Source organism: Acanthopagrus latus, chromosome 9 (assembly GCF_904848185.1).
Source record: "Acanthopagrus latus isolate v.2019 chromosome 9, fAcaLat1.1, whole genome shotgun sequence".
Lineage (NCBI taxonomy): Eukaryota > Metazoa > Chordata > Actinopteri > Spariformes > Sparidae > Acanthopagrus > Acanthopagrus latus.
In genome coordinates, this window is record NC_051047.1 from 11,124,356 (window position 1) to 11,140,040 (window position 15,685).

General features: G+C 41.4%; 1 protein-coding gene across 13 annotated transcripts in view; it reads right to left on the bottom strand.

Annotated features, from left to right (window-relative positions):
• pou2f1b (POU class 2 homeobox 1b) overlaps positions 1-14,580 on the bottom strand; it is a 21,384-nt gene extending 6,804 nt beyond the window's left edge. The window contains exons 1-14 of one of the 13 annotated variants that reach the window (XM_037108746.1): positions 14,492-14,580; positions 7,593-7,658; positions 6,782-6,873; positions 5,927-6,022; positions 3,991-4,170; positions 3,463-3,574; positions 3,250-3,341; positions 2,939-3,112; positions 2,665-2,806; positions 2,318-2,463; positions 1,975-2,163; positions 1,753-1,858; positions 1,347-1,659; positions 1,174-1,256 (exon numbers count right to left, since the gene is read on the bottom strand). In XM_037108746.1, the coding sequence (XP_036964641.1) occupies positions 1,174-1,256; positions 1,347-1,659; positions 1,753-1,858; positions 1,975-2,163; positions 2,318-2,463; positions 2,665-2,806; positions 2,939-3,112; positions 3,250-3,341; positions 3,463-3,574; positions 3,991-4,170; positions 5,927-6,022; positions 6,782-6,873; positions 7,593-7,658; positions 14,492-14,537 (1,837 nt within the window). In that variant the 5' untranslated portion in view covers positions 14,538-14,580. Of the gene's footprint in view, positions 1-1,173; positions 1,257-1,346; positions 1,660-1,752; positions 1,859-1,974; positions 2,164-2,317; positions 2,473-2,664; positions 2,807-2,938; positions 3,113-3,249; positions 3,342-3,462; positions 3,578-3,990; positions 4,171-5,926; positions 6,023-6,282; positions 6,724-6,781; positions 6,874-7,592; positions 7,659-8,058; positions 9,569-14,491 lie in introns of those variants that run through there. The other 12 variants (XM_037108742.1, XM_037108747.1, XM_037108744.1 and 9 more) reach the window with 12 other exon arrangements.
• Positions 14,581-15,685: the final 1,105 nt, after the last annotated feature.

The window sequence follows — 15,685 nt, forward strand, 5'->3', positions numbered from 1 at the left end:
GTTTGTGTATTTAGACACAGGGGTTCACCAATGGGGATGAGTTTCAATATATGTAGGACCAAACCCGCCTCAAAGTAAATACATTAAAATATTTTGTGACAATTCATGGTATTCTAATATTTGTTTATTTAATTCTGTTTGTGTTTGGAAATTACAATTAAAAAAATGTGATTTGAAAATACTAATAATAGAGCTTTTTACTGTCACAGCAGGACTTTTCTTTTGTGCAGGATTTGTTTTTTCATCATCAAATCTATTACCACTCAGCAGGATTAATTTGAGTTTTTTCACAGAAGTAATTTTCTCTCGGCAGGATTAACCGGATGGGCGTGGCCTAAATTATTTTGCCCATAAAATGCAAATACATTGTGGCCTCATTAAATCCATGCTTTGATTAGACAAATTATTCAATACATTACCTTGATAAGTCCATATCCAATTTTTATCATTTTATTTTTCAATCGTTTAGCTATTAGTTATTATGCTGCTGTTGTTTTTATGTCTATGTACTCAATTTCTTTTGACAATTAATTAATTAATTAATTTATTGTCATGGTGGTGCTCTATACAAAAAGGTTTCAAAACGCAGGCCACAGACCAGTACCAGCTGTCAGAAAATTCCTACCTGGCCTCAAAGAAATTATACAATTTCTGAAGAGGAGATAAATAATAGTATATAAATGTACTGACAATGATATGCATCTTATTTGATAAAATAGCCTAGTTTTTTCTGCATTTTTCCTCTTCACTCTCTGACACGCTCCCAACTACACTGACTTTTAATCAAAGTAGGTCATCAGCGCGTGATGTAACCAGTCTGTCATTACCATCGTTCAGCATTCATAAAATGTGGGTGTTGCCCAGGGGTTTCTATGTATTTTTAAAAAACTAGTAAGAGATCTATATATGTTATGGATTCTGGTTCACTTTTATGCATGCCTGCTCTCTTTCTTGTGAGCTGCCTTTACTGTCTCTGCATAGACAAATCACCCAAACCCCACTAGCCAACTTGCAACAAAACCATTATTGGAAGTCTGCGGCACAAAAAAGACTAGGAAACCTGCCTCCATTCCATGAAACCACCTTTGAAGCTGAGTATTTCTTTTACATATGATGCCTACTCTCAGATATAAGAAAAGGTATTCAATATATTGTTGTGACATTGGTATGCACCTTGTATGAGGGTGCTGTTGCTCATCAGGGCAGGACTCAGCGCATTGCCAAGGCCACCAGGAGTTAGACTGAGCAAGGCCCCCCTGGAGACACGGACACAGATTTAGATCAATCGAGAGGACAGCACAGAGCGAGTAATAATCAGAGGCTTTAACAACATGCCTGATACTAACCCTGAAGCGAACTGAGAGGAGGCTATCAGTCCTGGGCTGAGCCCTGCCGCAGCAGCCATAGCAGCGATGCTGGTGGGTAACTGGCCAGTAGAAAACCCTGGAGCTGCCACCATCACCTGACCACCTAAAGTGGTGGCTATGGACGTCGGGGCCTGGGTGAAGATGGTTTGCGCATGAGTGCCAATCTTGCTCTCAGTGGTTGAGGACTGAATAGTCGTCGGCGATGGGCTTAAAGATGGGGAGCTGGTTACCGTAGTAACCATAGGTGCAGTGGAGATGACAGATGCTGTATTTGTGGCTCCAACCGTCGAACCTTGAGGAGAAAAAATTAGTTGACCTTACATTTAGTTATTATTATGGGTGATTAGATACACACTTCTATTAAGGCAAACACTCATGTACACACCTGTGAAAGCCAAACTGGTGCTGGTGAGAGGCATCACCGTATTTACAGTCAGAGTGGTGGGTGTGTTTATAGTTGGACTGCTCACAAGGCTTGCTGTGCTGGCCACCTGGGTAACGGAATGAGAGGGAGGATTGAATGAGCTACAAACGCAAGTGAAACTGATCCTAAACTAATCCAGGAATGGGACAAAGACTCAAAATGTGTGTGTGTGCCCATGCTTACCAACGGGCTACTTGGGGTAAAAATGGTTTTGATGGGGGTGTTGCCTCCTCCACTGCTGCCACTGCTAGGAGGGTTAATCCTCTTCTCTTTCTGCCGGCGATTGCAGAACCAGACCCGAATCACCTCCTTCTCCATGTTGAGCTGGTCAGCGATCATGGTGATCTCTTCAGAGGTAGGTTTTTGGTTCTGCTTGAAGAGGGCAAAAAAGCCAGAGATGCCCTGTGAGCACTGAGGAGAGGGACTACAGTCTTGTGTAATTCTGCTGCAGCTAAGTGAAGGTAGGCACAGTATTACCTTTCCCTCCTCAGATCGATACTGTTAACTGCAGGAATGAGTTTCTCACCTCCAAAAAGCTCTTTTCTAAGGCCACTCGGATGTTGGTCTCAATACTGGTCCTCTTCTTCCGTCTGCGGTTGAGCATCTCCATGCCCGTGCCCGGGGAGCCCAGGGCACTGGGGCTGGATAGGGCCTGGTCAGATGTCAGGTTCTCTGCACAAACAGCATCGACAAAAAGGACAGGAAGGGAGGTAAAGACGAGGCACTTTAAAGACACACAACCCTCGCTACCCTTTACCCTTTCGACCAATACCACTTTTAGGAAAACAAGGCATTCATATACAGAGATATCAAAATGTTCTGTCTTTATGCCACATGCTTCTGTATCGAGAATTGGTGGGTTCAGGGACAAACCTGCATCATTGAGCCACTTCTCTAACAATGGCTTCAGCTTGCACATGTTCTTAAAGCTCAGGTTCAAGGCCTCAAAGCGAGAGATGGTCGTTTGGCTGAAGTCATTTCCATACAGCTTCCCCATGGCCAGGCCAACATCCCCCTGAGAGAGATGCATAAGAAAAAATAAGCATGATTCATTTCACCTGCAGCAAAGACTCGACTGTCCATTTTAACAAAAACAATACACATGAACTTTCAAATCTAATCTATTTAGTCTCTCACGCACACATACCTGTGTAAAGCCCAGTTTGATACGCCTCTGTTTGAAGGTCTTGGCAAACTGTTCCAGTTCCTCAAGATCACTAGGCTCCTCCAAAGTGGGGGTATCCAACCGTTTAGGTGGGGTCTGACTGTGGGGCAGGGACTGAATAGGTGTGGCTGCTGTTGTGCGGGTTGGAGTTGCAGGCTGCAGGGACCGGCAAAATATAAAATGTGATTGTTGTTAAGGTTAGGAATTGTCAGCAAAGAGGAAATTGAGAGAAATATGAAGTGGTAAAAAAAACATTTCTGGTGTTTAAAAGAGGTGCTTGCATCATGACCAACCTGAGTTGCAAGGGTGATGCTTGGTTGAGTCGGCAGGAGGTTAGCTTGGCTTTGAGGTAGTTGAGTTAGAAGATTCTGGGCTTGCAACATGCCTTCAGGGTGAAAGACATGGGAGTTAGGATTTAAAAAAAAAAATAGAATGCTTCCATAACAATCAAATACATCTTTCCTTAATTTTGCATGCAAATCAAACACTGAAAGTTTTTAACTTACTCTGTTGGGCCTGCGGTGTCTGCGAGATGATGAACTGACCGGGCGACAGTGGTGTGGCAATCGGGTTGCCAGGCTGCACCAGAACAAACTGAGGCAGACACTGCTGCTGTAGCTGCTGCGAGAAACACATTTTTACTGTAATCATGTCAAGAAAATTTAGTTTATAACCACACTACTTTCTATCTCTACAGCATTGAGACTTTGAATATATAACCAGAACATGTCTACTAATTTTGTTATGTCATCTGACTATACCATGAATGTCTCCACTTAGGTTCATACAACAGAATGGAAACATGGCAGTAGCAAGCATTTATTCATTAAATTACAGTGTTTTTCAGATTTAAAAAAAAACACCCCATGAGAAGCTTTATCAAGTAGAAATGACAAAAATCCCAAATCATTCCACTTAAACAAAATGTAAGTATCTTAATCATACAGTCAGTTTTATTCAAAACCTTTCACAGTGGTGACATTGAGTCAAACATTCTTTTAGGACTTGCAGAAACGGTGGTGACAGTGTCTTACAGAGGCGATCTGGATGGGCTGTGACAGGGGCAGCTGGGTAATGGGTGTGGCTGCGGAGGCCGAGATGCTGGCCCCAGTGGTGCTGTTCTGCTGGCTGGCTGAATGCTGCACGGCTGCAGCCAGGAGCTGAGCCTGGGCCTGCTGGAGTAACAGCTGCTGATGTGCCGGGGTCAGGGTCAGCTGAAGAGCCGAGAGACAAAGATGAACGGACAGACAGAGGAGCACACGAATGAAACAAGGAGAAAGTAAGTGGTGTTTCAAATCAGTTTAAGTTTTACTGGACTGGTTGAGTTAGTGTTGTCACGATACTTGAGTTTTGGCTTCGATACCCATGGAAAGTTACAATACCACAAAACCACAGTGAGGCTTCATTAAGTATAATAAGAGACAGACTTAATTCATCCACGCCTTGTTCTAGTTTTTAAATCAACAACCCATGGACCATTTTCTCAGTGCTGTTGCTAACAGTTTAAAAGGCTAATTCAGTTTAACGGAATTAAAGAGACCGCAACTCTGTCTCTGTCTAATCGATAATCACTTGAAGGATCCAACACCAATTCATAAAATCAGAAAATTAACACCCAATTAAGTGTGTTGATGAGTAAATCTTCAAAGGATGTCTGCCACACAGACAAGTTGTTGTTTGTACCAAAATGTTATGTAAGAAAAACTACTGAGGGTCTCTACCTTCTGTTGGTGTCATTTACTGACAAGCTGCTTCTGTCCTCTGCAGTCTGTGTAAAACATACAACACTGGGACTCTGTGGTGCATTCAGGTACATCTTATAAATTCTGAAGTCTGCATTGCTTTGAAAGTAGTATGTGGATGCTGACATGGATTTCATGGTGCATTCAAGTGCACCATGTAAACTCTTATCTACTGTGTATTTGAATGGCCACAATGGTTGTTTAAAATGAGGAAGCACCTTTTTATTTTCCCATTTACTTTTGCCAGAATACAAAGGACTCTCTAAGTACTTTCTTGTTTTTTTGAACACAGCATTTGCTAAAAATATGTCAACACCTGCTCCAATATTTTAACCACAAATCTCTGGAATTATTTTATCAATATAAAAAAAAAACCTTATTTGACTAATGCACCAGGTCAGCCTGTTCCTTGTACAATTTACAGCATTAGTTCTCTCAGAACCTCTTCAAACCCCCTCAAAATTTGTATTATAAACAGGCACATCTTTAAATGAATCAATATTGAAACAATTTAGATATTGAATTAAACCTTTTTGAGGGTTGATTGGAGAAATAACAATTCAATTCAAGAATTTATAGCAATTCCAGCTATAGATGTCTCCTTTATTTAATTCTCCAATTTCTATGAACATAATGTAAAAACTGAAACTGAAGTGGATTCACCATTACAGTGACTACTTAAAATGTTCTTCTGAATTCAAGGTATCGAAGTGGTATTGAAACTTTCCTCATCATGGCAACACTAAACTGAGTCCAGACAGGCGAATGGAGAGACGACTCATGCAGTTGAGCCAGGCACAAGTGCAAATGAGCATGTTGATGTAACGTTCAAACTCAAATCCTCATGCACGGTAAACATTCACTCCCACATAGCACAACAGCAGCTGCATTCAACCCGACCCGTCTTCTCAACTACATAATGACCTCAGAGAGAACACGGATGAACATGAAGAGTGTCAGGTGGTCAGTAGATCCATGAGTGTACAGGCACATAAAGGCTATGTCCAAACACACCCTACCAAGTGTAGAATTTGGACATAGCCTTAGAACCACTGGGATGAACAGACAGACAGGCAGAGGAGACACCAGCCTTAGCCACAGAATCAGGGCAAGCGATCATTTCATCACCCCAATCTTTCAGCCAGGGTCGATCATGTTGAGGTGTCACCCCAGATGCATGGCTTCGACTAGGTTTTAACTCAAAGCAACGAGGCAAATGGCCACTTACTCCTGCAATCTGTCCCCCGGCCAACATTAGCTGGGTTTGAGGCAATACGCTCTGCTGGACGGAGGTCGGGAGAGCACTCGAGTCTTCCGACTTAGACTAGTGGAGGTGAAGCAAAGACGGGGGCTTAGAGAAAACCTTCCTAGAGGCATAACTGAACATAATTGACAGCACAAAGTTGATCAAATATGTCTCTTTATTTACTGATTTAAGTTGTTATATAAAAAAAATAATAATAACATTTTAATGTTTTAAAATAAAAAAAATGAAAGGCTATCTAATTCAGACAAAACTTTGAGTCTAAATAAAATAAAGCATAAACTAAAACAATATATAATGAAACATCAAGGTTCTGCTACCTGAACGGCTCTCTTAGAATGAGCCTTTAGTCTTTGAGCAGGGAGAGGAATTTGAATTCAAAAGGAAGTGAGAAAGTGGGTATTTAAAATGTGCTGCAGCCTTCAGAGACAAGCAAAGTGAATGGGAAGGGAGGGGAGAGTTGAGAGTTGAGCTAATTAAAATAACTGTTATGCAGTGCATGTAAATTCTGCATAGATTTGCATATTCTCGGCCATCTGTTTCCGAGCAACCGCAGAGCAGCTAATTAGCATACCGGGTTGATTAATCTGCCTTGTTGCCAGGCGACACAAGGAGAGCCTGGCTCATTTAAATGAACGCTTTCTCGCCTGTGCATGTGCGAGTGCAGATGAGCACACATCTGTTTAAACTTGACACTTTATTTCATTATAAAACTACATTTCAGCTCTGTCACTACACCAAAAGTATTTTCTACTTCCACAAAAACAAAACAAAGAGTTTCTTGAGATAAAGTGTGTGTTAGTTTGCATCATGTGTTACCTGTTGGAGGAGGGCTTGTGCATGTGCATTCGTGATTGCACTTGTGGTTGGCACCGTCTGCCTCTGAAAGTCCAAGCCATTGGTTGTGATTCCTAAGGACAGAAAGACTGTTCATCGAACACGCTGTTTAAGAGCTCAATAAAGGAGGCTTCTTTAGTGACAACATGTAACAACAGTAGAGATGCTGTTATGGGTTTATGAAAATAATAAGGAACACAGTAATAGAAGCCCACAATAAAGCTGGAGAAGAATACTTAAGGAGAACAATCTGTTTCCAGTTGCAAGGACAACTGACTAAAAACATGTTCTTAGAATTGACAGCACGTGTAACTGTTATGATGATCCAAAGTCAGTGCACTGTTGCATGAATCTGTTTGAATGCAGGCTGTCGAATCATTACAGAATTAAGTATTAACACTATGGACATACATAAAATTGGAAAGCATGCTAAATATTTATTTAATTCATAATCACACAATAGGAATATGAAGTTGAGCACGGAATCTACAATGTTCAATCCGAGTTTAATAATTTGTATCACAGAATCACTGAAGCACTAAGACAGAGCAAATTACTGTGATATTCAATAGGCACAAGTGAGGCAAACTGTTCTGTGAGGTAAACACTTAATTTGACAAAGAGGACTGCTCACAAGGATTTTGGAAAGCTGCCATGATTTTTTTCATCTTCTGATTCGTGCTACAAAAATGTAGATTATGGAATATGAAACCTGTTGAATGTGGAGGTAAAGCTCCACACACCATGATTTCAGCCCAGTAAAAAGGTGGGAAAAAAGCTGGAGGTCACTCACCGGTGTTCGCGTCACCACTCTCCATTGCACATTTAGTAGTTTCTGACTGATTATTCACTTTAGCATCTGGAAGAGCCAGACAGAGACAGACAGTGAGACAAACTCACACCCACTGCCAGTACAAGCCTAACAACTCTGTTCTTACTTTTGTCACCTGAGGTATCTCATAATTGGTGATATTCCTGTTCTGCATTAACATTTCAGCCTCATTAAGCAATCAAAGCAGCAAACAGCATAACCCAAAGAAACTGATCGAGTACAAAATCCAACTGCATTTACAGTCACAGGCTGTAAAAATGTCATAAACAACCAATGTCACATTAATACAATTAACTATTGTAATACTATTGTGACAAGCAATACCTGAATGCAAAGTGTGCCACATCAATCATTCTTATTTCGCACACGGACGCCATACAACAACAGGACCCAGCTGAGCTCCATCACAACCTCATCAAAAACTCACCCGCTCTCGCTCCACCTGTGTTTTCCAGCATGGTTGCAGAACCTATCGTGGAAAATCGCCTCTGCCGGGCAAGCCCACCGACAGGGTGACCGGTACTCTGTTCCTCCTCCCACTCCTCCCTCTCTTCACTCTCCACTGGTCAGCAGCAAGCGGAGTTCAATACAACCAGGGCTACACACAGACACAGTGGCACTGTCCACAGCACGGTTCACTGAACAACACTGGGATACGCACACTGGGAAAGCCAACAGGGTTTAGGCAAACAGCTCTCCTTCCCTCTCTCTCTCTGTACTCTTTTATTTTCTTATAGCTCTGCCCCTCTCTCTTTTACAGTGCCTACTTTGAACTCACTCTCCCTTTCTATCCCTCTCCTTCCCTCTCTCTCTCTCCCTCTCGTGTGCCAAGATTGTCTGTACTTCTGAAAAAGTTCAACCTCTCCCTCTCTTGCTGGAACGAAACAAACGACAAGTGCAGCTGGCGGCCTCCTCCAACTCTGCTACCCTCCCTCCAAACTCTATAATGAAGCATAATCAGTATTCAGCTGATTAAAGCCGTATGCAAATCTGCCCCTGCCTCGTTAGCAATGCAAGGCTTTGAAGTCCTGCGAGCGACGCATTTCACACCGGGCTCTGAAAGCTTTCTGCATAATTTAAACCCCTATAAATATTTATCAGCTCATTAGCATATTAATTGGATGGCTTTTGGAGGACGATAAAAAACAGGGGAATAAGGACGACACAGAGAAGGGGGGGAAAAGTGCTCAAACTAGCACTTGGCGCAGCGGAGGGAGGAGAGGCAGCAGCACAAGACCAATTATTGTGCGAGTGCACAGCTAAAAAGTAATTAGCTAAGAGCAGGTAAAGGGCTGAAGATATCCCAGAATGCAGTGTGAGGCCTGTCGGCGGTAGACTGGGCATGTTAGCAAGACGGACTGTATTAAATGAATGTCTACGACTGCTCGTTCGGGGTATCTCTAGGAGTCATGGAGACCGGGGCCTGCAAAAAAAAAAAAAAAAGGAGGAGGAGGGGGTAGCATGCGGTATGAGTGGGAGGGGGGACTCGCTCAATCGGAAATAAATAACTCCACATTAATCCACCACAAGCCTGTCATTACTGCTGGACCCCCTGTGGCTAAAGCATTCCACAGCCAGCGACTACAGAGAGTGGGTGGCGGGCTGTTGCTGTCTATGTTTATGAAGTGTTTGGGGATTAGCATATTTAGATTAGCTTTACATTCCATTAGTATTTCATTTCGGAGGCCTTTTAAATTCATTTCCAGCATGCTTGTAGAGTTAATACAGCGGGGAAACAGCCCTGCTATGGTGCTGCACAGGTGTCCAGTGAATCAGAATGACTGGACTGGAATGCATAGCTGTATTGTGGTCTACTGGGGAAGGGGGCTTAACCAACTAAATCCACAACAACTGCTCCTGGCTAGAGCTCTAATCAACTTCTTCACTTATCCCCCTGCCTGACGAAAGGCATTTACATACTGGTTGACCAAATCAGAGAGCACAGTGTCACTGAAAAACAAACAGACCTTTATCAGCAGAGTAAGGGTATGAGGGGCTAGTCTTCATGTTGGCAGCCGTTTGTGAACAGCAGTGCGCTTTTATGATGATCTACCAGATATCCTAAAACAGTGGTTCACAACCTTTTTATGTCTGATGAACCTCAAAAAAGCCCTATCTGAGGAGTCTGAATAACCTTTCATCATGTTCCAAAATGTGTTCACGGTGTCTTCAGCTATCAGACGCTTCAACCTAATGCTTTTTAAAAAGTTGCACTATGTAGTTTTGGGAAGAAATTTAAAATGAAAAAAGAAACTTTCTTCAGTTTTTCCATTTTCACAGGACAACACAAATTTTACTTTGTTTATATATGACAGACCCTGCCACCTTTATAAATCCAAACATTATTCTGGGGGCCTTATTAGTTTCCATCTGAAAACACCTTGTATATTCAGTCACGGAACAAAACACAGTTTTAGGTTTAGTGGTAGGTTTTAAGATGTGTAACATCTGAAATGTGGACTTTCATGCAAAAGAGTTTGACTCATTTTGAGAAATCAAAAGATGGATAAATTAACTTATATGAAATGTCTGTGGCAAGGAAGAGCCCACAAATTCAAAAGACCAAAAATGACCTTCAGCCAAATATTGATGAAATGTGAGATGTTTAACACTCTCCAGTTCTGGAAGGTGCAGTATTCCTGTTTGGAAATCACTGCCATAAACAATAAATGAACACTGCATTACACTCCATACCCCTCTCCACTGTTGATCTATTCAAACAGTGCAGTGTTTACTTAAACTCCAGCCTGCTGTTTAACCAGAAGCCCACTCTAAGACCTGTACAGATGCCACAGTGGTGCTAAAAACCTGGAAGGGTTCGGTCTGTCTGACCTCTTCAACAATCACATCATGCAACCAAATGAGAAAACAAAGGAGATGTGAGTGCATCAAGCAGTCATCAGCGGTGCACATCAACACATGTACAGTTACTTGGTTGAATGGTTTGCAAAACCCTGCTGTGGAACAATGCATTATACAAATATCCTGTGCAGAGAATTTTAAATAGGTATCTCATTAGTACTGTAATATGGGACGGCGGAATGAATACTGCAGAGCCGTTAATGTGAGCTGAGAGATTCAACATGAGACAGAGCAAAACTTAATTAGCACATCCACAGTCAGCCCTGCTATCTATATTCCTTGTCTTAAACGCAGAATACATAAAGACCACTTCTCCAAATCTGGACCAGTCTGAGAGAGCAATAAGCAGGATTTTGAGAAAGGACGGGATGTATGGTCACGTCAGATAATCTTTCAATTTGAGGGAATTAATAATCAAACAACCTAAAGCTTTCTGGTTTACACAGAATCAGCATGAATATCAAGTAAGTTTAAAATAGTCTTTTAAATGCATTAAACCAACACGATCTGACCACAGACAGCAACACTGATTGGACTGAGTCCACAAATGCACAAATTACAGGATGCAGAGTAATTTAATGAGCAATGATGGGGCTAAAAACACTCTAAGCTAATCTGGTATCTCTTGGGTGGTCATTAACCAACTGTCTATAGGCTAGGTAGAAAACTCACTCTAACTAAACATTTATAGCGGGTGGCAAGGAGGAATACTGAATGATGAGTAGGAATAAGTATCCACATATAAATTCAACACCTAAGAAGCTCATATTAGCATTAACTGCTGGTTATTCATGTGCTGTGTATTTCACTTTCTCTGAATAGCAAAATACTGCACTTTTATCAGATTATACAAGAGAGGGAACCTGGTTGTTTACTGCAAAACTCTCCAACTATTTATTCATCTATATTAGAAGGCACATCATATGATTAGAGTTTTCCTGCAAAACCCTCCGTTTTCACCACATAGGCTAAGGAATGTTCGAGACCAGCTGGTGACATAAAAACCTTTTATGAAATGTTGGCAAATGTTCACCATTGATCTTAATAGTGGCAGACACATGAGAGTCTTCAGGGACAATATGACAATTGTTGCTTGGAAAATGAAACAAGTTTTGGGTCATTCACTGATCATAAGCTCCACTGTGTCTACCTTTCCTCAAATCACGACGCACACACGATACATAATTCTGGATACTCACTTGTACCTCTTTCCAAATACATAGCATCTACAGCCTGATAAAAAAAAAGCTTTCTTATAAATAAATGCAGATTCCTGCTTTACCTTGCAACATTCACACCAAGGCATTCTTGCTTTGCATTGTTCAGTCATGTATTGCCCTCTTCACTACAGAAACAAGTAGTTATCTGTTCTGAGCACACCGCACAGCTCTGATTACTTGTGATTTTCTTCTTCCACACTGAAAAAGCTTGTCTGACGGGAGCCTTCATGGAGGCCTTCTCAGTACTTTGAGATGGCACATCCTGAATTTATTACAGCGAATGATGCATTATTCATAACAACTGTGTTTACATCGATGAATATTCATGATGGAACTACAAGGCTGGAATGAGGGTGGAACTGTAAAACTAATTAAAAGTAGCCTAAGTGTGTGGATGACAGAATTATTTCTCATCTGTTCTTTAAGTAGCCCAGTTTAATAAGTTAATTACATATTTTTTAGGTAAGTGAGCCTATTTCCAGACAGAGGATGTAGTTTTGCATAATGCAAACAAACAACCAAAAAGACAGTTTTCTTGGCCTGGCTTCAAAATAAAAGATAAAATTTAGTAGCGTGACTGTCTTGCAATATATCACATTTCACAAAATTACCTGAAATGTGATGATATTGTTACTTTAGGCAAAGTTGCCCCGTGATTGTTCATGTAACAATGCAGGCAGGGTATGCATTTAGTGTATTTGCATTACAAAAGATGCAATCTAAATCAGTAGTAGGGCCCGACACACAGGGTTGGATTTCATTATTTACACCGACCACACAAAGAAACTGCAGTTCCATTCAATGTCCTGTTTAGACTTGCAAAGATAAGTGTGTCTGGCTTAGCATTTCTACCTCAAAACTCACACCTGTGTATACGCTCACTGCAAAGAATTCCACATAATTAAAAGCAGCGATAACATCTAATTTTTTTAGGAAAATCAGTGACAACTATATCGTTACCTGCAGTGCTTTTACACTCTCTAATTCTAGATAGGAAAAAAGAGGGGAAAAAAACAAATGTTTAACTTCATGTGCCATGTTGCCATGTTATAGCCTCATTAAACTTATCTTTTAATGAACATTTTGCGCTCTCAACCTTGTGTCAATTGTTCCCTGTCATATCAAAAATCAAAACTGAATATCAATATTTAAGGCACTGAATCATAGTTAGTAATTACAGTTTTATAACAATACACCTGATCTTTCACATAGGTAAGGTGGTAAGTACATTTTTAGCTTGTTTTAAACTTATGTGTAGGTGCAACATGAGCTGTTGAGATAATAAAACCCCATCATAGTGTCCCTACATCAAATTCCGGACTGACTCATTAAAAACAAGTTAAATTGCAAACCTTCACATGGACTAAAAAAAAAAAGAAAAGAAAAACGTGCCATCAAGCTGTGTCTTGCCCAGCCTTAAAACCAGCAGAGAAAAGAGTAAGAATGTCCTGCCTGTTATTATTGTGGCCTCCCGGAAGTGGGCCTCTCTACCCCTCCCTGTGCCCGGGGGGATACACAGGTACTGTTTTTTTTTTTTTTTTTTTAAATTCAGCTCTGACGGGCTAGGTGAAAACTCCCGAAACAATAAAAGGCCACGGTAGATACCACGTTTTCTAAACTGTTCAGTCAGGAGCAATGAAAGTCGTATAAAAATAAATTACATATTCTGATGAGGTGGATTAACAGTTTGCCAGCCCGATGCCAGGCTACTCCCACTTCAAGTACTGAAGTGCTCGGCCCAACTTCAATCAAACTGTACTTTTGACTGCAAAACACCTTTGACTCAATACCACAGACATCGCCAACGACAACTACCCGCCACATAACATGCCCCTCTGTATCTTAGCGGTGTTTAATCATCGTTACCGTGAAGTTAGCCTCTACCCGACCGGACCAACTTAGAGAAGGTAGCCAGTTAGCCCCTCGGAGGGACCCCGGCTTTAGTGTGTGAAACGACGGACTAGATTTTGCTAACGCTCCTCAGTCACTATCGTCATCAAGTGTTGTGTTGACATGCGGTTATTGTGCGGCGCAGGATGAGCTCCAGCTTCTCGTCGGTTGCTGGAATATGCTGAACTCCGCACTCTGGTTCAGGCAGGCCCGCATGAATAACACAACAGGCTGCTGTGGCTCCGCTGCGCCGAGCACAAAAGGCTGAGGGGAAAACGCTCTGCTATAAAATCACGTCGAGCTGACATACACCGAGCAGACACTGTCTATTTCGCAATAGCCACGTTTGCTTCATCTGGATTATTATCCTCAAATACCACTTGAAAACAAACAAGCGCGGCCGCTGGCCGGCTCGCCAAAAATGAATATGCAAACCTCTTTCAAAAGCTTCACGCCAGTGAGTGCATCAACACAAAGCCAAGCGCTAGCGGGCGAGCTAACGCTAGCTTGCTAGCAGCCTGATTTCAATCAAACTGCGTTGGTGAAATATCTAAATATGTCATATATCAACCAGAGTCACGTCGGCGATTACTAATAAAATATGCTAAATTGTATTTGTCGACAGAGGTATGAATATGTAGCGGCGTACAGCCGTCTAATCACACAAAGGGGGGAGGCATGTTTCCATGTAATTTGCCGTCGCACTGCAATAGCTCGTTTCCTCCTCTGTCAAATTACAGTTGGCTAGCTGTGTGTAAACTAAAACAGCGCTGGGTATCATCCTCATCTGTTAGTCAATCTGCGTTTCATCCGTATTCCGTTTATCATAAATTGTGAGTAACACAGTTTGAATATGAGTATGAATATGTAAAATGCTGTAATCATTACCTGGTCCTGAACTCTCATCTTGACTCGCTGCTCCTCCGTCCGCCATTTTGAATATTTAACCCGAAATCCCAGCCCTGAGCCTGCCTGTGCCACACACACACACACACACACACACGCACATACACACGATATACACGCACGCACACACACACTCACAGGACTTGAGTCAAGTGTGTGCGGGCTGTTGTTATCTGTCTTATTTACATACTTAAATAACCATCTAGCTCTGCTTACAGTGTGAATTTGGAGGGAAAAGGACCAGGGCGGCTCCGAAATGTCTACACCCAAGGTACAGGTACACTTTATTCTTAGTCAACAACACTAACACAACCCTACCAGATACTTAGTGAAATTGCTCATTGACCCCAGATTCGATGGTCTGTGACAGTAGTTTAATGATTCCCTTTTAATTGTCTGTTGTCAGATATTAAAAGTCAAACCTATTTATATAAACAGTACAAATTTACCTCTCAAAGTGTGTTGCTGTCACGCAGCAATGATACACCATCAGTACTAGGAGAGAAAAGAAAATGTGATGGTTCATAAATAGCTTCATCTTTATCTTTGACTCAGACCCAAACTTTCAGACAGGAAGTGGAAATTAATGCTGCACCCAAAAATAATGCAGTCTTACTCATGATGCATAAAAACTGTCTGGAGTTATATTTATGGCTAGAAATCTGGCCACAGCAAACATTCGCTGTGATGTATAGCAGAGATACATTTTATGACAAGATTCAAATCTTCTTTCTAGTCATATTTTCACCAATGTGGCCTGGTGAAAGTTGTGGTTTTCTTGTATTTTATGTTGTTTTGCTGGACTTTGTCATCTCTGATACTTTAACTGTGTTTATTCATGACTTTTTCATTACCAAGGGTGGGGAAAAAAATGCTGGTTCATACTCACTCACCTGGGCTGCAGGATATGGTAAACAAAAATCATATTGCGATTATTCTGACCGATATTACGACTGCGATGGGATTCGCAGTTAGTGAGAATGATCATTTTAGCATCGCCATTTTTTATTTTCACTGAAAATGACTATTGAAATCATGATGGTGTGACGTTTGTTGGGCTCTGTACCAAACATTTCCTTAAACGTGGAGAACAAGGCCATCTTTGCAACACTACAGCACTTCATTTCAATGCTGTTTTGACACACATTTCACTTTTATTTTTAAAATTTCATTTTC